Raw genomic sequence first — 23,456 nt, 5'->3', positions numbered from 1 at the left:
TTCCAGTGTTTCATGTTTCTTCCTTTGAGACCCCACTGATATCTGACTTGGGCCCTCTTTTGTGTCTGATTTTCTTTCTGGTCCCTGTAATCCTTCCTTCTTTCCTATTTTGTTTTTCCCTCATTTTTCATGTAACGACCATTGCTGTGTCTTCTGTGGGACCCTCTTCTCTTCTGCTCCTTGAGCATTTTGCCCTTCCCGTTAAGAGTTTTTTCTCCTCCCCATCCTGGTTTCTCCAGCTTCTGTCATCAGTTTGGAGGTCCCGGGGGCTCTTGAGTTTCCAGTTCTGCACGGCTCCTGCTGTGAGTGCTGCAGCCTCCAAGGCCCTGCCCTCTGCCCCCAGTGGCCTTCCCGGGGCTGCTCCCTGAGTCCACGTCACTGACCACAGCTCTGGTCAGCCTCCCCGAGTAGGACACGCTGTCCCGTTCCGTGCCGACTGTGGCCCGGACGCAGGATCTGTAGAGGCTCACGTGTTGATCGCCCGCGTGTTCTCCACCTTCCAGGCATGCTGACAGCGGAGGGGGCTTTCCTGTGTTGCTAGTTCTTCCTGTTGAGCTGCGGGTTTCTGGAGGAGTCGGCAGAGGCCCAGAGTCGGGTGGTCATTGTCACATAGGCCACCCTGAGGCGCCCCTCCCCAAGCCTGGAGCAAGAATTTATCGGCAGCATTTCCTCTGACACTTTGAGGACCTTACTCCCCTGTCTCCCGTTTTCTGCTGTGGCTGTTCCGTCCGACCCCCTGTCTTTGTAGGTTATCGAGCTTTTTCCGCAGGTTGCCGTGAGCTTGCCCTCCCCTTGGGGTCCTGCGTGTCTACCACAGTGTGTCTGGCGTGGACTGATCTTTCCTAGGGCTGCTTAGAACTCCCTGTGCTTCCCGATCGGAGGGTTCAGCTCTTTGAACAGCTGTGGACACTTCTCTGCCCTGTCCCTTCAGGTGTCGCCTACCTCCCACCGTCACAGACCTCCCCTGTGCTCCAATTCGAACCCTGTCTATTGTGTGCCCCCCACACCTCCTGACGCCTGTCTCACATCCCCCCCGCCCCATCATCTCCCTGAGCAGGTTTCTCAGTGTTTCCTGGGGTCTGTCCCTCTGTTGACTACTTCTCTCCTTGGTCGTATCTAATCGGCTGTTGAAATTGCTTATTATGTGTCTAATTTCAGTTGCCGTATTTCTCATTTCTGAAAATTCTAAGTTCTTTTTCAGATCAGCTGGTATTTCTTGTTCTTTTCTCACGCCTGTAATTCTCTGTGTCTTTCTACTGCCTGACGTCCTTGGGAGTGTGGCCCTGCTCCTCGCCGTGTTTCGTGCTGGTCTATGCGCGGACTTTGAAATCTGGGTTGTGATCTTCCCACGGCTGAGACTCCATCCTCGGGACTCTGTTAGTCTGACATCAAAATGCTTCCCTCCCAATCCGAGGAGTTTTGGATTTGCTTCTGCCTGGTGCCACAGGGACGCTGCCAGCCAGGGACAGATTTTTGTATTAAATTTTTAGCTTGTGTATTTCTATACAAAGTACAATAGGTAAAATCCAACCTTGTGAAAATGGACTTTGTGTTAGAAATTTTGTGGGGGCTTCTTTTTCTCACCCAAATCCAGACCAAGTCCCTCCAAGTGTCCCTGGGAAAGTGGGGCTGTTTCCTGGGTCTTTCACTGAAAGTGGGGCTCAGAGGGCTGCAGCTGAATGCAGGGCCCACAGTCCCAGCTCCCTGCCTGTCTCACACACCTGACCTTGATCCTAAAACCCTAGATCCTTGGTTCAGGCCTGGCACGTGTCCTCGGGGGAACTGTGACCACTGCTCACCCCAGAGCATCTGTCCCTCTGGAGTTGGTCCCTGGGAACTTGCCTCCTTCCTCCCTCCCTCCCTTCCTCCTCCCTCCCCCTCCCCCCCTTCCTTCCTTCCCTCAGCTCTTCACTCACACAACCGGCACTCAGATGTTCCTTGAGCATCTCCTGTGAATTGAGTCCCGGCGAGGCAGCAGGGGCTCAGCACCCAGGACAGGCGAGACGGAGGGTCCCAAAGCCCCGCCGGGGCGCCGGCTCTTTGGACAGTGGCTTCCAGCTGGGCTGGCTCCACAAAGGCAGGACGCTCACCTCCTGCCTTCATCCTTGTGCCTGCAGCTTTGACCCCCCTGGTCCCATGTCAGCCGGCATGTCCTGTCAAGTGCTTGTCACCTTCAAGCCCATGGTGAGTGTTGAGCCCAACACCAAGCCGTGGAAAAGGGGGTTTTCTCACCCCGTCGCAAGAGGGTGGTGGGTGGAATCGGGGTCTCTGCTGCCCGCCAGGCTCCGCAGAGTGTTGTGACGGAGGAGGGACACACCTCAGAAGGGGTCACGCAGGCCCCCGTTTGGCTGTTTTATGCCCGAAACATATTGGAATGTTCCTCAATGCTAGCAGGATGACAAGGCGGCTGCTCTGCGTCGCCGGCTGGCAGGTGTGACCGCTCGCGCTAGCGGGTCGAGTGGGGCGCGCTCCGTGGACCCCTCCCTCGGGCGGGGGGTCGTGGCTGTGACTGCGGACAGCACATGTCACTGCGGAAAGCTGCAAACGTGGGTGGTTGGGTGGTTTTATTTTTTAGGTAAACAAAGATCTAGAAGGAAATGTCTCGTTTCTGGCTCAGACGGGCAGGTTTTCTGTTCCACTGAAATGTTCAGCGAAGAAATGCTCCGTGAGTTCTCGCCAAGCGTCCGGGTTGGGAGGGTGAGCGGCCGGGGCCTGAGGCGTCCAGCCTGGGGAGGTGGGCACCCGCGGCAATGCTGGAAACGTCCAGGCGAGTCCTGCGCTGGGTGGAGCCCAGATTGCAGGAACCCCGGGTCAGAGGAGACCCTGCTCCTCCTGAAAGCTCTGTGGGGTCCCTTTGATTCCTTTCTTTTTTTGAGCTATAGTCGCCATGCTGCATCTTACATCCCCAGACCTTATAACTGAAGTTTGTGCCTTTGGACCCCCTTCACCCATTTTGCCCACCCCCACCCCTGCCTCTGGGAACCACCATCTGTTTTTGTATCTGTGAGTTCCACGTTTTTTAGATTCCACATATAAGTGCGATCATACAGTATCTGTCTTTTCTGCCTGACTTATTTCACTTAGCTCAGTGCCATCCAGGTTGTCGCAAATAGCAAGGTTTCCTTTTTAATGGCTGAATAACGTTCCATTTTATATGTACCACATTTTCTTTATCCATCCATCCATCAATGGCCACTTAGGTTGCTTGCATGTCTTGGCTTTTGTAAATAGTGCTTCAGTGAACATGGGCATGCAGACAACTCTTCTGATGATACCGATTTCATGCCTTTGGATAAATACCCAGAAGTGGAATTGCTGGATCATATGGTAATTCTACTTTTAATTTTTTGAGGAACCTCCATACTGTTTTCCGTAGTGGTTGCACTAATTACGTTCCCACCAACAGTGCACGAGGGTTCCCTTTTCTCCACGTCCTCGCCAACACTTGTTATTTCTTTCTTTTTGATAATAGCTATTCCAGCGGTATAAGGTGATATCCCATTGTGGTTTTGATTTGCATTTCCCTGATGATTAGTGATATTGAGCACCTTTCATGTACCTGTTGACCATTTGGATGTCTTCTTTAGAAAAATATCTATTCAGTTCCTCTGCCCATTTGTAAATCAGATTGTTTGGGGGATTTTTTTGTTGTTTGTTTGTTTTTGCTATTCAGTTGTGTGAGTTCTTTATATATTTTGGATATTAACCCTTTATCAGGTGTGTGATTTGTAAATATTTTCTCCCGTTCCATAGGTTGCCTTTTCATTTTGTTGGTGATTTCCTTTGCTGTGCAGAATTGATTTTTTCTTTTAATTAAGAAAAATTTCAAAGTAATGAAGAGCAGAAAGAATAGTACAATGTATATCCGTATACCCACTTCCAGAGTCCAATCATTGTCAACATTTGCCGCACTCACTTCAGCTGTCTACCTGTCTGTTTTTGCTGGCCCACTTCAAAGTGATTTAGCAATATCACAACGCTCAACACCCATCCTTATAAAATGTCAGCATGCATCCAGAATAAAATTAACCACATTCCTAGCTATCACCTATCACCCAGTGCACATTCAAATGTACTGAAATGTCCCCAAACCAGCTTTTATAACTGTGAGTTTTTAAGCTGGGATACAGTCAAGCTCACACATTGCATTTGATTATTAGGTTCTTAAGTCTCTTTTTTTCAGGCTTTAGTTGCGGTAAAATACACATAGCATAGAATATACCATCTTAACCATTTTTAAGTGCACAGTTCAGGGGTAGTAAATACTTTCACACTGTTGTGCGGCCCTCACCAGAACTCTTCGTTTTGCAAAACCGAAGCTCTGTCCCCATTAAACACTCCCTCCAGCCCCTGGCGTCCTCCATTCTGCTTTCTGTCTCTACAAATTTGATGAGTCTAAGCACCTTATACAAGTGGAATCACATGGTATTTTCCCTTTTGTGACCAGCTTGCTTCACTGAGCACTGCCCTCAGGGCCCATCCGTGGCGTAGTCTGTGTCTGTGTCAGAATTTCCTTCCGTTTTCAGGCTGGTTGCTGTGGAGGGCTTTGCTTCTGTCATTTTGCTGCTTGTTTTCATTGCCGTATAGCTCTTTTGTCCCTCATTTCCTGCGCTACTGTCTTCTTTATGTTTAGTTGATTTTATGCAGTGAAGTGTTTAAATTCCTTTCTCATCTCCCTTTATTTTCTTTGTGGTTCCCATGAGGATTGCATTTAACATCCTAGAGTTATAACGGTCTGATTTGGGTTTGTATTAGCTGACCTCGATAGCTTACGAAAACTCTCCTCCTTTACAGCTTTGCTCCCACTCTGCGCAGTCGTTAATGTCACAAAATTACATTTGTATAACTTGTGTGTCCAGTAACACGAACTAAAATTTTTAAATGCATTAGTTTCTTAAGTTATATAGAAAACAAAATGTGGAGTTACAAACCAAAGTTACAGTAACACTAGCTTTTAGACTAATAATTGCTTTTTTAAAAAATGTATTAGTGTTTTAAACCATGTAGGAACTAAAAGTGCAGTTACAAACCATTGCGACAGTGACACCAGCTTCCATAATTGCCCATGTGTTTTCCTCTGCTGAGCTTGGAGTTACTGTCTGGGGCCCTTTCCTCTCACCTGCAGGGCTCGCTGGGGCATTTCCTGAAGGCGAGTCTGTGGTGAGGAACTCCCGCAGCTTTTGTCTATCTGGGACTGTCTTGATTTCTTCCTCACTTTTAAAGGTTGTAGGATCTCAACTGACATTTTTCTTCCTTGAGCACTTGGAATAAATGGGCTCACGGGCCTCTCGCCTCCAAAGAGTCTGATGAGAAACCTGCCCATAATGTTACTGAGGCTCCTTGTGTGTGACGGGTCATTTCTCTCTTGCTGCTGTCAAGATTCTCTCTTTTTCTCTGGCCTTTAACAGTCCGATTATAAGGTGTCTCAACACGAGTCTCTTTGAGTTCATCCTACTTGGGGTTTGTTGAACTTCTTGGATGTTTATATCATACCTTTCATCGAATGTGGGAAGCTTTCGGCCATTATTTTTTGAAATATTCTCTCTGCCCTTTTCTCTCCTCCTCCTAGGACCCCACAATGCAAATATTGGCCCCTTGATGGTGTCCCACAGACCCCTCAGGCTCTGTTCAGTTTTCTTCAGCCTTTCTTCTTCCTGTTCCTCAGCCTCGATGACCCCACTGTCCCGTCTTTAGGTTCCCGGATTCTGTCTTCTCCCTGATCAGATCGACCTCTGAATCCTGCTACTGAGTTTTCACTTCAGTTGTGGTACTTTTCAGCTCCAGATTTTTGTTGTTGCTGTTTCTTTTTAGGTTTTCTATCTCTTTATTGGTAGCTCCATTTTGTTCACACATCATTTTCTTGACTCCCTTCACATCTTCCTTTACCTCTTTGAGCATCTTTAAGACAGTTGTGTTAAAGTCCTAGTCAAGTAGACCTGCCATCAGGTCCTTTTCAGGGACAGTTTCTGTTGATTTATTTTTCCTTTGAATGAATCATACTTTCTGTTTCTTTATATGATTGTGGAGCACTGGACATTTGAAGCTAATAATGTGGTAACTCTGGAAATCAGATTTTCCCCTTTCCCAGGGTTTGCTGTGTTTTGTTATTGTTTCTGTTTGTTTGCTTTTTGATTGCTGTCAGCTCTCTCTGTGCTGAGGATCGGCCTGAGATGTAACCTTACTGTCTTCCCAGGTCTTTTCTGAGCCTTTCCCTAGGCATGCCTGGTCACTTCCTGGTTTTCCCTGTATATGTCCTAACCTTTAATGTCTGACTCACAAATGAGGAAAAAGAGAAAAATGAAGGAGGGGATGAAAAAAAGTGTGCTGGCCCTTTAAGTCCCCTCGAGTCACTTCAGGAGAGGGGGAGGGGCATGTGACAATGGGGCAGGAGCAGCAACTAAGGTAGTTCTATTTTTAATCATTTGAGGAACCTCCACAATGTTTTCCACAGTAGCTGCACCATCTTACATTCCCACGAACAGTGCACAAGAGTTCCAGTTTCTCCACATCTTCACCAGCACTTGTTGTTTTCTGGTTTTTTTTGACAGGAGCCATCCTGATTGGTGTGAGGTGGTATCTCATTGTAGCTTTGACTTGCGTTTCCCTGATGATTAGTGATGTTGAGCATCTTTTCATGTGCTTGTTGGCCATGGGTATGTCTTCTCTGGAAAAATGTCTATTCAAGTCCTTTACCCATTTTGAATTTGGTTGTTATTTGTTTTGTTGTTGTTGAGTTTTAGGAGTTCTCTGTGCATTCTGGGTATTAACCCCTTATCAGATATATGAGTTGCAAATATTTTCTCCCATTCTCTGGGTTGTCATTTTACTCTATAGAAAATGTCTTTTGATATAAAAATTTTTTCAATTTTCATGAAGTCCAGTTTGTCAATTTTTTCTTTCGTTGCCTGCGCCTTTGGTGTCATATCTAAGAAATTATTGCCAAATTCAGTGTTGTGAAGATTTTACCCTTTGTTTTCTTCTAAGGGTTTTATTGTTTTAGGTCTTACATTTAGGTCCTTGATCCATTTTAAGTTAATTTTTGTGTATGGGATTAGGTAATTCGTTTGCATGTGGATATCCACTTTTCCCGGGACCGTTTGTTGAAAAGACTGTCTTTTCCCCCATTGAATGGTCTTGGCACCCTTGTCAAAAGTTATTTGACCATATATGTGAGGGTTTATTTCTGGGCTCTCTGTTCTACTCCATTGGTCTATATGTCTGTCTTTATGCCAGTGCTGCACTGTTTTGATCACCGTAGCTTTGCAGTAAGTTTTGAAATGAGGAAGAGTGACTCCTCCAGCTTTGTTTTTCCTTTTCAAGATTGTTTGGGCTATTCTGGGTCCGTTGGGATTCCATATGAATATTAGAATGGATTTTCCTGTTGCTGTAAAAAATGTCATTTGAATTTTGATAGGGATTGCATTGAATCTGTAGATTGCTTTGGGTAATATTGATTTCTTAACAATAGTAAGTCTTACAGTCCATGAATATGGGATGTGTTTCCATTTATTTATGTCTTCTTTCAACAATGTTTTGTAGTTTTATTGTACAAGCCTTTCACCTCCTTGGCTAAGATAACTCCTAAAAATTTTATTCTTTTTTTATGTCATTGTAAATGGATTTATTTTTGTAATTTCCTTTTCAAATTGTTCATTGTTCATGTACAGAAATGCAACTGATTTTTGTGTGTTGACTTTGTATCTTGCTACTTTGCTGAATTTGTTTATTAGATCTAACAGCTTTCTTGTGGAGTCTTTAGGATTTTCTGCATATAAGATCATGTAATCTGCAAACAAAGATAATTTTACTTCTTCCTTTCCAATTTGGATACCGTTTTTTTCTTGACTAATTGCTGTGGCTAGAATTTCTAGTACTATGTCGAATAGAAGTGGGGAAAGCAGGCATCCTTCCCTCATTCCTCATCTTAAAGTAAAAGTTTTCAGTATTTCACCATTGAATATTATATTTGCTGTGGGTCTTTCATACTTGGCTTTTATTATATAAAGGTAGTTTCTTTCTATTCCTATTTTGTCGAGTGCTTTTATTATAAAAGGGTGTTGAATTTTGTCAGATGCTTTTTCTGCATCAATTGAGATAATCATGTGGGTTTTTCCCCTTCATTTTGCTGATGTCACATACATCATTGATTGATATTTTGACATTCAACCATCCTTACATTCCAGGAATAAATTCCACTTGGCCATTGTGTATATTCTGTTTGCTAATATTTTGTTGAGGGTTTTTGCATCAATATTCATAAAGGATTTTGGTCTGTAGTTTTCTTTTGTTGTGGTACCTTTGTCTGGCTTTGGTATCAGGGTTATGCCAGCCTCCTAGAATGAGTTATGAAGTGTTTCTACCTCTTCAGTTTTTTTGGAAAGTTTGAGAAGCATTGGTATTCTTTAACTGTTTGGTAGAATTCATCAGTGATGCCATCAGGTCCAGGGCTCTTCTTTGTCAAGAGATTTTTTATTATAATTTCAATCTTCTTACTAGTCATAGGTCTATTCAAATGGTCTTATTTCTTTGTGGTTCAGTGTTGGTAGGTTTTGTGTTTCTAGGAATTTGTACATTTCATCTGGGTTTGTTGCAGTTTGTTGGTACGATTGTTTATAGTACTCACTTACAATCCTTTTTACTTCTGTAGAATCAGTATTAATGTCCCCACTTTCATTTCTGATTTTAGTAATTTGAGTTTTTCTTTTCTTAGTCCATCTAGCAGAAGTTTGTCAATTTTGTTGATCTTTTTGAAGAACCAACTTTTGATTTCATTAATTTTCTTTATTTTTCTATTCTCTCTTTTGTTTTTCTCTGCTCTGATCTTTATTATTTTCTTCTGTCTGCTAGTTTTGGATTTACTTTGTTCTTTTCCTAATTTCTTGAGTAGCAAACATAAGTTGTTGATTTGAGATCTGTCTTGTTTTATGTTTTGTTTTGGTTTTGGTTTTGGTTTTTTGGCTGCACCATGCGGCTTGCGGAATCCTAGTTCCCCAACCAGGAATCAACCCCTGGCCCTCCACAGTGAAAGTTCAGAGTCCCAAACACTGGACCACCAGGGAACTCCCTGTCTTGTTTTTTAACGTGAGCTATGTAATGTAATGTAAGTTTTTTCTTTAATAAATTTATTTATTTTATTTAATTTTGGCTGCTTTGGGTCTTTGTTGCTCTGCACAGGCTTTCTCTAGTTGAGGCGAGCGGGGGCTACTCTTCGTTGCAGTGCAGGGGCTTCTCATTGCGGTGGCTTCTCTTGTTGTGGAGCATGGGCTCTAGGAGCACAGGCTTCAGTAGTTGTGGCACACGGGCTCAGTAGTTCTGGCTCGTGGGCTTTAGAGTGCAGGCTCAGTAGTTGTGGCGCACAGGCTTAGTTGCTCCGTGGCATGTGGGATCTTCCCGGATCAGGGCTTGAACCCATGTCCCCTGCCCTGGCAGGTGGATTCTTAACCACTGCGCCACCAGGGAAGCCCCTGTAATGTAAGTTTTTTAATGTAAGCTATAAATTTCCCCTTTAGCACCCCTTCCACTGCATCCCATAAGTTTTGGTATGTTGTGTTTTTGTTTTCACTCATTTTTATTATTTTATAACTTCTCTTGTGATTTCTTCTTTGATCCATTTGATGCTTAAAAGTGTGTTGTTTAATTTCCACAATTTTGTGAATTTTTCTGTTTTCTTTATGTTATTGATTTCTAACTTCATCCTGTTGTGGTCAGAGAAGATACTTTTTATGATATCTATCTTTTTAAGTCTATTGAAACTTAGTTTGTGGCCTAACGTATGGTCAATCCTGGAAAATGTCCTGTGTGCACCTAAGAATAACATGTGTGTTGTTGTTGGGTGGAGTGTCCTGTATACGTCTGTTAGATCTCATTGGTTTATTATGTTCCTAAGTCCTGTATTTCCTTACTTATCTTCTGTCTGGTTGTTCTGTTTGTTACCATGAGAGGAGGAGTATTGTAAAACTTTCTATTTCTCCTTCAATTCCATCAGTTTTTGCTTCATATATTTTGATAGTCTTCCATTGGGTGTGTAACTGACTGTACTTGTTATATCTTCTTGCTGTATTGAGTTTTTTATTAATATATAACCATTGATCTTTTTATTATCTCCATAGTTTTGCCTTTTCCCAAAAGTCATAGAATTGGGATCATACAGTTTGGAGCCTTTTTAGATCGGCTTCTTTCACTTAGTTTAAGGTTTCTCCATGTCTGTTTATGGCTTGATAGCTCATTTCTTTTTAGCTGGCTTGACTTTTTTTTTTAATAAATTTATTTATTTAGGTATTTATTTTTGGCTGCGTTGGGTCTTCGTTGCTGCATGCGGGCTTTCTCTAGTTGTGGTGAGCAGGGGCTACTCTTCTTTGTGGTGCGTGGGCCTCTCATTGCGGTGGCTTCTCTTGCTGAGGAGCACAGGCTTCAGTAGTTATGGCTTGTGGGCTCTAGAGAGCAGGCTCAGTAGTTGTGGCGCACGGGCTTAGTTGCTCCGCAGATGCGGGATCTTCCCGGACCAGGGCTTGAACCCGTGTCCCCTGCATTGGCAGACAGATTCTTAACCACTGCGCCACCAGGGAAGTCCCTGACTTTTTAAAACTTGGACTCAGGTGCTCCCAAACTGTCATGATCAGTACACAGGTCTATGATTTCTGGGATGTGGATTGTGTCCTGGGTTGTGCAGAGGCCCTGCCTCCCCCCATGAGCCAGAGGCAGGCCTCACCTCTGAGCATGAAGACAGGGCCAGAGCTCCTGTGTCCCCTCAGGGGTGCAGGGTGACAGGTGGGAGAGGAGACCTTGCTGTGAGCCTGGTGTGGTCACCCTGGCTCACTCGGGGTCTTTTGGCAGCTGTCCCTCGACAAGGAGCTCATTGACTTCGGCAGCTACGTGGTGGGTGAGACTGCATCCCGGACCGTCACGCTGACCAACCTCGGGGGCTTGGGCACCAGGTTCAGGTTTCTCCTGGCATCAGAGTGCTGTGAGACGGACACGTCCCCGTCAGCCCTCAACACAGTGAGTGTGCTGCTGTTCCTGGCCGACGCCGTGACTGCTCAGCCGAGGGCAGCATGTGGCGTCTCCTGCCCCGAGACACAGTCCCACGAGTGTACAGGGGGCCACGTCGATGTGGGCGGGAGAAGGCCCAGCAGCGGGACGGCCTCCAGTCAGTCTAGGTGGAAGAGATCTGTCTCCGTAAGGAGTGCACCTAGGGCAGCAGGATGCTGTCCCGTCACACGTGTTGGCAAGGTGGTGGCCAAGTGCTCCAGGCCCTAAAGTCCCAGCCTGTGGGGACGGGCGGTCCAGCCCAGACACCCCAGGCTGAAAAGCACAGCAAACCCTGCCCCGCACCTGCACCTCTCCCAAAGGTGCGAGGGGGGCCCTGGTCCTCTCACGGGAAGGCTGTGCACGTGTGCTGCTGAGGAAGCAGAAACAGGTGGGACCCCATCAGTGGAGACAACTTCCAGCACAGCCAGTGGACCCTGGCGGGGATTATTTGGGGGTGAGGACAAGCGCCTGGGCCCTCAGGGCTCCCCGCGGGCACCAGCCCTCTCCTGGTGGGTGTCTGTCCAGCTGGACGGCAGCTCCAGCCAGGCAGTGCCCCGTGTGTCCCCCCATGGCCCCTGAGTTGCACGCGGCAGGCACTCGGTTGGTCTGTTATGAGCCCAGGGAAGAGGACTGTGGGTCAGTGACCTCTGGGAAAGGAGCAGAGGTGGGGTTGGGCCGCTCTCAGCCTGCTGGGATCTGGGCTGAAGCCAGGAGAGCTCGGGGCTGGAGCCTGGGGGGCCCAAGCCCACGTGGGGGAAGAGCAGGCGTCCTGGAGGAATTGGCTGTGTGCCCACATGCAGCAGGCTCCGAGACAGGGCCGAGGAGGAGCCCGCCCGGGCTAGAGGGGGCCTGAGCCCCGGACGAGCCCGGCACGGGTCGCCAGAGAGCTGTTGAGGGGTGGTGTGGGAGCCCGCGGCCCCCAGCCCGGATCACGGTCTGGCTTTCAACGTGGCCCTCCCCAGATGGCGGGTCTGGACGGTTGATGGGAAAGGCAAGTGGAAAGTGCCAGTAAAGGTGTCACATTCTCTTTTTCAGAGCAGTAGCTTTACATATGAAGACAAAGGTTTTTACGATAAAATCGCCACCGGTTTTTCTGAGCAGCTGATGGAGGGCAATGAGTCCTCGCCCACAGACGTGCCGAGCCAGAAGGAGTCCGGAAAGCTGGACGTGAAGGAACAGGAGGAGGGGCGCCCCGTAGGTGAGCCGGGCCCGTGGCCTGGGCTCAGCACGCGGCTCTGGGGCACCTTGGCGGCAGGGCCCCGGGTCCCAGCCGTTTGACGGGCAGAGGGCCTGGCAGGCCGGGTCGGAGGGCCCCAGAGGGACAGATTCCGGGAGCCACTCCGAGCACGGTTGCGTCCGGCGAAGCCCGGTTGTGCCAGTGTGGTGCCAGGGGGCTGGGCGGTGCAGAATTTTTCCAGGGCTCCAGTTTTAAGTAAGTAAGAGAATATTCATACGTATTTATATATTCAACTACATACTGGTTATGGAGTGGATTAAAATTTGCATACATGTTTAAGCTAATAGAAGACTTAAAGGAAATCCCCAGCTTTGGACCACCAGGCTGGCCACAGGGGGAATTTGCCCTCCTCCCGGCCCTTGGTGGTCCTTGTTGGGGGACTTCTGAGGAGCCCTGCCTGATGGAGGGAGGGAGGGAGGGGATGGGGAGGAGGTCTGGGGGCTCTGCTGATGGGGTCGCTGAAGGCCCCAGGCTGTCTGGGGCGGCCCTGAACTCCGTCTGGAAGTCAAGTGCGTATAACACGTGAGGACAGTTTAAAGAAGAGCCAGCGTGTAGGCAGCCCGAGCCCAGGCGGAGCTTGAGGAGGACGAGGGTCCGTGCGGCCGCCCTCGCTGGACACACCGCCTCCCCCCGGGACATCCCTCTGGCGTTGTCTTCAGCATTTCCTTGCCTCCCTTTACTTTTCCCATCCATGTTCACGGTGAGAAATGGCTGGATTTCTCCTGCGTCGGAGCCGCGGCGAGTGCATCCTGAGTTGTTTGGCTGCTGAGCTGTGTGGGGCGTCCACGTGGACTGGGCGGGGGTCCTCCGCTGCGTGGCGGTTCGTCTCACGAACATGCCTCGGTCACAGGTCACTCCCACCGGCTCCCATCAGGGGGATTTCACGGCGTGGGCCGTGCGCGCAGGGGCTCAGGCGGCGTCTCCATGTGTGTGAGTCTCCCTGGGGCGCGTCTTTGCCGCATCGCGGGGGACGCGCAGCTTCACTGTTATTACTACGTCTGTTCTTGTCCCGCGTGGCTGCAGCTGGGACTGCGCTACCCAATGCAGCTGCCACTAGTCACATCTGGCTATTCAGATTTAAATTAACCAAAATTAAGTCATAGGAGAATTTCGTTCCTCCTTCCCAAGAGCCACATTTCAAGAGCTCACAGCCACCCGCGGCCCGTGGCTGAGTCCCACTGGGCAGCTCCGTGGGGCCGGTCTGGAGGCCTGGGAAGGGAGGCTCCTGTTTGTACTCCGCACACCACCAGCGAGGTTGCCTGTCTTTCCAGGTGCCTGTTTACCATTTGTATTTTCTTTTGTATGAAATACCTGTTAAAGCTTTTCATCCACTTTTCTATGGGGTTGTTTGTCTTTTCTTATTTATTCATAGGAGTTCTTTCCAGATCCTGTATACTTAGCCTTTAGCAGTTAGGAGGCTGCAAATATTGCCTCCAAGTCGAAGTCGTGGCTTGTCCTTTTACTCCCTTTATGATCTCTTTTCTTAAATCAGAGTTCTTAATTTAATTTAATTTAATTTTATTATTTATTTATTTATTTTTTTGGCCGTGCCACGTGGCACGTGGGATCTTAGTTCTCCAACCAGGGATCAAACCATCACCCCTTGCATTGGAAGTGCAGAGTGTTAACCATTGGACCACCAGGGAAGTCCCAAAGTTCTATTTATTTATTTATTTGGCTGCTCCGGGTCTTAGTTGCGGCACGCGGGATCTTCATTGCGGCATGAGGGATCTTTAGTTCATGCGAACTCTTAGTTGTGGCATGCGTGCGGGATCTAGTTCCCTGACCAGGGATTGAACCCGGGCCCCCTGCATTGGGAGCAAAGAGTCTTAACCACTGGACCACCGGGGAAGTCCCAGAAGTCCCAAAGTTCTTAATTTTAATGTTTGCAAATCTACCCATCATTTCTTTTGAGGTTGTGTTTTATGCCTTTACAGCAACTTTTCCCCTATCCCAAGGCCATAAGGACATAAGACATGGCTCTTACGTTTGGGTCTGTGGTCCAGCTAATTTCTGTGTGTGATGTGAGGTAGACGCCAAGGCTCTTCTTTTTCCCACGTGTATGTCCCATTGTTCCTGCAACGCGGGTTGAAAATACTTTCCTTTCCCTGATGGATTGATTTGTTATCTTTGTTGCAAATGGATTGAAAGTGTGGGTATATTTCTGGCCTCTGTATGCTGATCGGTTGACCCATTTACCTCTCCTGACCCAGCACTGTCCACCTGGATTATTGTAGCTTTAGCGTTAGCCTTGAAGCCGCGTAGTGTTGTCACCCAACTTTGCTCTTTTTTTTGGCAAGGTATTTGCTTTGGATATTTTAGGTACTTGCATTTCCATATTTTTGTTTTGTTTTGGTTTTGTTTTTTGTTTTCTTTTTATTTATTTTATTTATTTATTTATGGCTGTGTTGGGTCCTCGTTTCTGTGTGAGGGCTTTCTCTAGTTGTGGCAAGCGGGGGCCACTCTTCATCGCGGTGCGCGGGCCTCTCACCACCGCGGCCTCACTTTGTTGCGGACCGCAGGCTGCAGACGCGCAGGCTCAGTAACTGTGGCTCACGGGCCCAGCTGCTCTGCGGCATGTGGGATCTTCCCAGACCAGGGCTCGAACCCGTGTCCCCTGCATTGGCAGACAGACTCTCAACTACTGTGCCACCAGGGAAGCCCTGGTTTTTTTTTTAATGTATAAATTTGTTTATTTTATTTTTTTTTTATTTTTGGCTGCATTGAGTCTTCGTTGCTGCATGCGGGCTTTCTCTAGTTGCGTCGAGCGGGGGCTACTCTTTGTTTCAGTGCGCGGGCTTCTCATTGCAGTGGCTTCTCTTGTTGCAGAGCACGGCTCTAGGCACATGGGCTTCAATAGTTGTGGCACTCAGGCTCAGTAGTTTTGGCTTGCAGGCTTAGTTGCTCCACGGCATGTGGGATCTTCCCAGACCAGGGCTTGAACCCGTGTCCCCTGCATTGGCAGGCGGATTCTTAACCACTGCGCCACCAGGGAAGGCCCTGGGGGACTGTTGATAAATGTTGGTGTGAACATGGGATGCAGGGGTACATGGGACCCCTGCCTCAGTATTTTTCTAATACTCCAGGAAAGCATCTTTCAAAAGACCATTTTTGTAATCTCACACGTGACTTCAAGACCTACTTTAAATCTACAGTAATCAAGACAGTGTGGTCCAGATAAGGACACATGGATCAGTGGGTCAGAACAGAGGTTACAAAACGTGGAGAGAGGAGAGACGCTGGTGTGCACACAGGTGGTTCTGTTCCCAGGGGGACAGAGGGTGAGTGGGTGGGGCTCCCTCCTCACCTCCTCTGCCTCCTGTGCTGGCTCAGGGGGTCAGCTGGCCTCGACCCCCAGCACCATACGTCAGGAGGGGCCGCCTTCCGAGTGGAGTTTGGGCCACCCCCCACGGGAGGTTCGTGGGGGTCCTCACAACAGCTGTGCAGCTCCCCGCGTGGGCCTCTGAGACCTGCTGACCCAGAACCTTCCCCACGGCTGCAGCGTGGGGCGCGGCAGGAGTGGTCAGAGCAAAGGGTCTGCCTCAGAGGGCTGCACACGTGGCGGACAAGTGCATCACGAGTATGAACTACCACAGAGCAGAGCAGCAAGGAAGCAGCAACATGGACCCCTTGCCCTTTAAAGGTGGCGAGGGGGTCGCCTTGATAATTGAAAACCATCAGCCAGGGCTTCCCTGGCTGACGCAGTGGTTAAGAATCCGCCTGCCAATGCAGGGGGCATGGGTTCGATCCCTGGTCCGGGAAGATCCCACATGCCGCGGAGCAACTAAGCCCGTGCGCCACAACTACTGAGCCTGCTCTCTAGACCCGGCAAGCCACAACTACTGAGCCTGCGTGCCACAACTCCTGAAGCCCGCACGCCTAGAGCCCATGCTCCGCAACAAGAGAAGCCACCGCAATGAGAAGCCCATGTACCACAACGAAGAGTAGCTCCCGCTCGCCATGACTAGAGAAAGCCCGCATGCAGCAATGAAGACCCAGCACAGCCAAAAATAAATAAATAAATAAATTTATTTAAAAAAAAAAAAAAAAAAACCATCAGCCAGTCCCATGTGGGTCTGCAGCCTGGACCTGTGACCCCCTGCTGTCTCCAGCCAAGACTTTAGGGGAAAGTGGTCCCAGGTTGGAAGAGCTTCGGGGCCCAGCCACACAAAGGCCAACTCTCTCCAGAAAAGTGCAACTTCAGCTCAGAACTCAAGGAACTCCACAGATAAAGTGCCAGGAAGCACGTGCTCACAGTCAGAAACTGCTCTGCGTCTTCATTACGATACTAGCAGATGGATCCAGCAGGATGTGAGAAAGGATAACACATCATAAGCAAGTGGGGTCTGTCCTCCAAACACAAGGCTGGTTCAACATTCAAAAATCATCCAATATTATTCACCATATCAACAGAAGAAAGAAGAAAAAACTTTATGATTGTCTTAACAGATGCAGAAAAAGCTTTTGACAAAATTCCATATCCTTTTGTGATGGAAGATCTCAGTGAACTAGGAGTAGAAGAAAATTTCCTCAACCTGATGATGGGCATCTTTGAAAAATAAGAAACAAAAACTAACCCTAACAGTTAACATCATACTTGATGAAAGATTGGCTGCTTTTCCTGAAGGTTGGGAGTACAGCAATGTTCATTCACTCATAGCTATTCAGTGCAACAAGGCAGGAAAGGGAAATAAAAGAAATAAAGTTCGAAAAGAAAAAAATAAAATCAGCTTTATTCACAGACAACATGACTGTCTATCTAGAATATCCCAAAGAATCCCCCAAAAGTTACAGAACTAGTGCGTTTAGCAAGGTCACAGGATACAATATACAAAAATCAAGCATATTTCTAGATAGAAATTAACAATTGGAAATTAAATTTTTATAAGTATCATTTATAATAGCACCAAAAACATGAACTACTAAGTTATAAAGCTAAGAAAAAATGTTCAGGGTCTGTATGCTGAAAACTACAAAACTTTGATGAAAGAAATCAAAGGCCTCAATAAATGGGGAGATCCATGGAGCTTGTGGATGGAAAAGACTCAATATTGTTAAGAGGTCAGTTCTCCTAAAACTGACTGTAGTTGAATGCAATTCTAATCAAAATCTAGCAGGGTTTTTTATGGGAATTGACAAGCTGATTCTAAAATTTATATGGAGGGACTTCCTGGTGGTCCACTGGGTAAGACTTTGAGCTCCCAATGCAGGGGGCCTGGGTTCGATCCCTGGTCGGGGAACTAGATCCCGCATACATGCCGCAACTAAAGATCCTGTGTGCTGCAACTAAGACCCAGTGCAGCCAAAATAAATAATAAACAAAATTTTTTAAATAAATAAAATTTATATAGAAATCTAAAGGACCTAAAATAACTAAAACAATTTTGAAAAAGAACAAAGTTAGAAGACTCAGACTACCTGATTTCAAGACTTCCTCTAAAGCTGGAGTAACACATAGCGTGATATTGGCAGAGGGAGAGACACACGGATTCAATGGGACAGGATAAAGGGTCCAAAAATATACCCACACAAGTATGCAAAGGTAATTCCTTGGAGAAAGAAAGTCTTGTCCTCAAATGAGACCTTAACAATTAGATAAACATATGTCCCCAAATTAACCTCCATCCATTCCTCTCACTGTAAACAAAAACTACTCAAAATCATAGATCTAAATGTAAAACCTAAAACTATAAAACTTCTAAAAGAAACATAGGAGAAAATCTGTGTAACCTTGGTTTGGGCAAAGATTTCTTAGCTATGACATCAAAAGCATGATCCATTCTTTAAACTTATAAACTGTACTTCCAAAAAAAACCACCAAAACCCCTGGACTTCATCAAAACTAAAACTATCTGCTCTTCTAAACAGACTGTTAAGAGAATGAAAGATAAGCCACTGACTGGCAGAAAATATTAGCAAATCACGGACCTGATAAAGAACAGATCCAAAATGTATAAAGAACTTTGAAACCTCAATTAGAAAACAAATAACCCAGTCTTCAAATGGGCAAATGACCTGAACAGACACTTGACCAAAGAAGATGTGTGGATGGCAAGTAAACACATGAAAAGACGCTCGACAACAGGAGACAGAAGGAAAAACAAATTAAAACCGCGATGGGCCGTCACTACACGCCTGTCAGAAGGGCGAGATTAAACCCCAACACCCGACAGAAGCAAGTGCTGGTGAGGCGCTGCCGTGACTCTCGTCCCTTGCTACTGGGAGTGCACAGTGGTGCAGCCACTGTGGAGAGCAGTTCAGCAATTTCTTATAAAGTCGGACAAACACCACACAACCCAGAAACCCCACTCCTAGGTACTTACCCAAAGAAATGAAAACTAACTTCAAACAGAAACCTGCACGTGAATGCATGTAGAGGGTTTCTCTGTGATTGCCAGCGTCTGCTGAGTGGTGAGTGGATAAACAACCTGGCACCTCTCTTCTCTGGAGCGCTACTCAGCAATGAAAAGGAATGAACTGGGGACCCACACACAACACGGATGCACCTCACGACATCGCACTAATGAAAAACGTCAGACGCAGAAAACTGCAAACCATGTGATTCCATTTATGTGTCATTCTGGAAAAGGCAAAACTGTAGGGACAGAGAACAGATCGGTGGTTTCCAGGAGCAGGGGAGGGATTGACTACTAAGGGGCACAGGGAGAATTCGGGTGGGGAGGTGATGGAAATATTCTGTATCTTGATTGTGGTGGGGGATACACCCTGTATGCATTTGTCAAAACTTGCAGAAGTTTACACTAAAAAAAAGAAATGGGAGAGAAATCCCTTAGCACAAACAAACGATAGAGAGCATTACGATCTTGCATGCTTCAGATATTATATTATCAGACATTGAAAATAAAATAAGCACACTTAATACATTGAAAAAATCACAAAGGAATAAGATCAAGTAGAATTGAAAATGAGGGACTTCCCTTGTGGCGCAGTGGTTAAGAATCCACCTGCCAATTCAGGGGACATGGGTTCGAGACCTGGTCCGGGAAGATCCCACATGCCACGGAGCAACTAAGCCCGTGCGCTCTAGAGCCCGTGCTCTGCAACAAGAGAAGCCACCGCAATGAGAAGCCCGCGCACCGCAACGAAGAGTAGCCCCGCTCGCCACGACTAAAGAAAGCCCACACGCAGCAACAAAGACCCAACACAGCCAAAAATAAATAAATTTATTTTTTTAAAACAATAAAGAAAATGAACCAAATAAAACTTCTAGCAGTAAGAATATGATCACTGAAAACAAACAAAACCCCAATCACTGGGTTAAACTGTGGATTAGACACTGCTGAAGAGACAATTAGGGAACTAGAAGATAGAGATGGAAACATGAAAGAAGCAGTACAACACGTGTACTGTTGAGTGACTTGTCAGGAGCGACTTGTCCACTGGAATCAGGAAAAGACAGTATTCAAAGAGCTACTAGCTGAGAATGTTCTAAAATGTCGAAATGCCTCTAACTCCAGGAAGTGAGTAAATATCCACTCTGTGACTGACAGAACAGAATGGACGCATGGAGCAGATACACTGCACACATAATTAATGAAAGTCTTCCTAATCATTAACAAGCCTGATTCTAGAATTAGTGGAAGCTCACCGTATTCCCAGGAAACTGACCTACACGATTCCACCCTGGGTCACCGAGTGACCCCAACCAGCATCCATGCAAGATGAACCAGCTGACCCCAGGGTCTGGCCTGGACTCAGGGCACAGGGAAGGACCCCGCGGGCCCAGGTCCGGGCTCTCACCGAGGTAACTCCTGAAGCAGACAAGGACGTAAACATTGGGGTGGTGGGGGCCAACTGGCCCACTCTCCCCCACCCAACTTGGTGACGGTTGTAGCTGCTGGCTGCGTGAGAAGTCTGCCAAATTGGAGGAGCCAGAACTGGGGGCCTCTGCCTTTACAACCCCAGGCCCCAGAAATGGTGCATACCGCCCTGTGGTAGTCTGGGGCAGGCCGCAGCCGTGCACCTGGGCTCTCCACGGGGCCGGCCTGGCAGCCCAGCTGGGGAAGGACTCAGAAGGGACGCTGACCTTCGCCTCTTCTATCAAACTGGGTCTGTTCACTTGCAAAGTCAACAGGAAGACCTTCTCGGATGAGAGGAAGCGGGGTCTGCCCTTCCTGATGGATGGCCTGCCATTTTTGGGGTGCCCCCCAAATCCCGAGGGGCGGGGCGGGATCCATGGCCCACCAGTGGGGAAGGGATGTGATGTCGTGAGGGATTAGTGTGATGTGAGGTGCATCCGTGTTGTGTGTGGGTCCCCAGTTCATTCTTTTTCATTGCTGAGTAGCGCTCCAGAGCAGAGAGGTGCCAGGTTGTTTATCCACTCGCCAGTCAGCAGGCAACGTGCACACAGACAAGGCTAAATAAGTGTGAAAATTAGGCTGCGAACGTTTTATTATCACCTGAAAGTGGATATTGTGTTGCATTTCCAGGACTCAGCAGCCCCTCTGGCTCCGGTGGGTCCCTGGGAAATGGCTGACCCCCTCCCCACACCCCACTCTGGCCCAGCCCTGACACGGCACCCTGCTGTTTCCTCATCTTAGTACAAACCCCCTTGAGCTCACTTTCCACTCCTCCTGCTTCAAAGTGAAGCCCCAGATGGTCCACTTCTCAGCCGTCTCCTCTCCGATGCGCTGCTCTCAGGCCGCTGCACCCGCCAGGCCGCCCTGGGCCCGGCGTCCTTCACCCACCCCCTTCCCTGCGCCGGGGCTTTGGGCATCTAGGGACCCTCTCCCCCGCCAGCCTCCTGCTCCAGAGGCCGCGGTGCCCACTGTCCAAATCCACCTGAGAAGCCCCAGGCCTGGGGCTTGAGCTGGGGGTCCCCGAGTTCCCGAGGTCCCCGACCAGGAGGTGGCCACGGGGGGAGGGGGTCTGCGGGGGCACATCCACGCGAACCTGGGGCCACAGTGATAGCCTCCTGTGGCCCCTAGCCCTGGGGAAGGGTAGCAGGAGATGGCATTGTCAGGACGAGCTGTCTGTACAGGAGGGCTGGGGTGGCCCCCACGAGCCCCAGAACAGCGCCTGGTCTGGCAGAGGGAGGGGGCCGGATGGTGCCCTAGCGTCCCGGGAGGACAGGTGGGGGGTGGCCACGCCTCAGGTGGGTGTGGCAGAGCTGCCCAGCCATGCCCGGCCAGCCTCACACCTGGACCCTTCTCTTCCAGAATCAGAGGGAGTGGCCTTGACCACCATCGTGACTGTACCTCCCAACGAGGGACAGACGGAGTTCTCACTGGGAGAGGTCAGGCCCACCTTCTTCCGGCCCCCAGGGTGGTCCGTCCATCTGACCAGAGCCGGACTAGACTAGTCTGGCCGCTGGACTCGCCTCCTCTGGGCAGTTAGCTGTCTCAGCCGGTGTCCGGCTGCCCTGTCTCAGGCTGGGGCCGGGCGGGCCCAGAGCCGCAGAGGCAGGGCCCTGGGTGCCCCTAGTCCAGCTCAGAGGAGACACCGATGCAGGGCCTCCCCAGCCAGAGCGTGGGGGCTGTGCGTGTGTGTGCAAGGACCGGGCCATCAGGAGAGCAAGTGCACACACGGGGGCTGCCACCACTCGCCCCCGCAGTGACCCGGCCGTGGTGAGGCCACGGGAGACGCCGCGACGGGAACGTGAAGGCTGAGCGGCCCTGCCCACCTCTCTTGCCGTGCAGATAACAGAGGGGGAGATTGGCCCCTTCAGCTCCATCAAAGTGCCCGTCATCTTCACCCCGATCGTCCCGGGAGCGGTCTCCACCAGGTTCAAGGTCGTGTTTAAGAATCAGCAGTGCCCGACCGTGAGTACCCTGCTGCTCCCTGGGCACGGGGTCCCCGCCCTCCGCGTCCCCTCCACCACGACCACGTGAGGCTGCTGCCCGCACTGCCCACGCTTGCGTGGCTAGTCAGTGGCACACGTGGCTGGCAACACAGCCAACACTCGCACACCTGTGAACACACATGCACACACACACACACCTTGCACTTAATCACTAGGGATGTCTTTCTTAATTTCCCAGTAGTTAAAATTTGTCATCATTACTTTTTAGATTTATTTGTTTATAAGTTTATTAAATTGAATTATGCTCAGGCAATATAATCTGCAAAGTCTTTTTTTTTAATTTGTTAAAGTTTTCTTTGTGACCAAAGGCAAGATTGATTTTATAAATATGATATGTGCATATGAAAAAAATGTATTTAATGGCTGTAAACAGATTTATTAGCTGGATTATTCACATTATTCATGCCCCTCCGTGGGTTTTTTTTTTTCAAGTCATTTGCCAATTTTTCTATTGTGTTTTCTTTCTTACTGGGATTCTGAGTTTGTGGAGGTATTTTTTTTAGTTACAGGTGTACAGCATAGTGATTCAAAAATTCTATAGATTATATTCCATTTAAAGCCATTATAGGGAATTCCCCGGTGGTCCAGTGGTTACGACTCGGCACTTTCACTGCTGTGGGCCCGGGTTCAATCCCTGGTCGGGGAACTAAGATCCCCCAAGCCGTGCAGTGCAGCCAAAAAAAAAAAAAGTTATAAAATATCAGTTATAGCCCCTGTGCTGTCCTGTATATCCTTGCAGCTTATCTATTTTTTAAAATATTTATTTACTTATTTATTTATTTATTTGACTGCGCCGGGTCTTAGTTGTGCCATGCAGGATCTTTTAGTTGCGGCATGCGGGATCTAGTTCTCTGACCAGGGATCGAATCTGGGCCCCCTGCATTGCGAGTGCAGAGTCTTAGCCACTGGACCACCAGGGAAGTCCCTGTAGCTTATCTATTTTATACATAGTAGTTTGTGTCCCTTAATCCTCTACCCCTATCTTGCCCCTTCCCTGACCCTTCTCCTCACTGGTACCCACTAATTTGTTCTCTATATCTGTGTGTCTGTTTCTGTTTTGTTATATTCATTCAGTTGTTTTATTTTCTAGATTCCACATATAAGTGATAACATACAGTGTTTGTCTTTCTCTGTCTGACTTACTTCACTAAGCGTGATACCCTCTAGGTCCATCCATGTTGCTGCAAACATCAGGATTTCATTCTTTTCATGGCTGAGTAGTATTCTGTTGTATATATGCACCACGTCTTCTTTATCCATTCCTCTGTTGATGGACACTTAGGTTGCTTCCATATCTTAGCTATTGTAAATAATGCTGCCATGAACATTGGGGTGCATATATCTTTTCAAGTTAGTGTTTTTGTTTCT

General features: G+C 48.0%; 1 protein-coding gene and 1 non-coding gene across 2 annotated transcripts in view; one reads left to right on the top strand and one right to left on the bottom strand.

The window, feature by feature from the left end:
- The window catches only part of CFAP74 (cilia and flagella associated protein 74), an 82,203-nt gene that overhangs the window by 36,069 nt on the left and 22,678 nt on the right, over nt 1-23,456 (top strand). The window contains exons 16-21 of the mRNA XM_059893942.1: nt 2,118-2,184; nt 2,576-2,665; nt 10,834-10,998; nt 12,064-12,226; nt 21,445-21,521; nt 21,925-22,047. Coding sequence (XP_059749925.1) covers nt 2,118-2,184; nt 2,576-2,665; nt 10,834-10,998; nt 12,064-12,226; nt 21,445-21,521; nt 21,925-22,047 — 685 coding nt within the window. The remainder of the gene's footprint in view (nt 1-2,117; nt 2,185-2,575; nt 2,666-10,833; nt 10,999-12,063; nt 12,227-21,444; nt 21,522-21,924; nt 22,048-23,456) is intronic.
- On the bottom strand, nt 22,936-23,008 carry TRNAA-CGC (transfer RNA alanine (anticodon CGC)). The gene has a single exon. It is a non-coding gene; the product is annotated as a tRNA-Ala (tRNA).

Source organism: Balaenoptera ricei, chromosome 1 (assembly GCF_028023285.1).
Source record: "Balaenoptera ricei isolate mBalRic1 chromosome 1, mBalRic1.hap2, whole genome shotgun sequence".
Lineage (NCBI taxonomy): Eukaryota > Metazoa > Chordata > Mammalia > Artiodactyla > Balaenopteridae > Balaenoptera > Balaenoptera ricei.
This window is presented reverse-complemented; position numbering and strand designations above follow the sequence as displayed.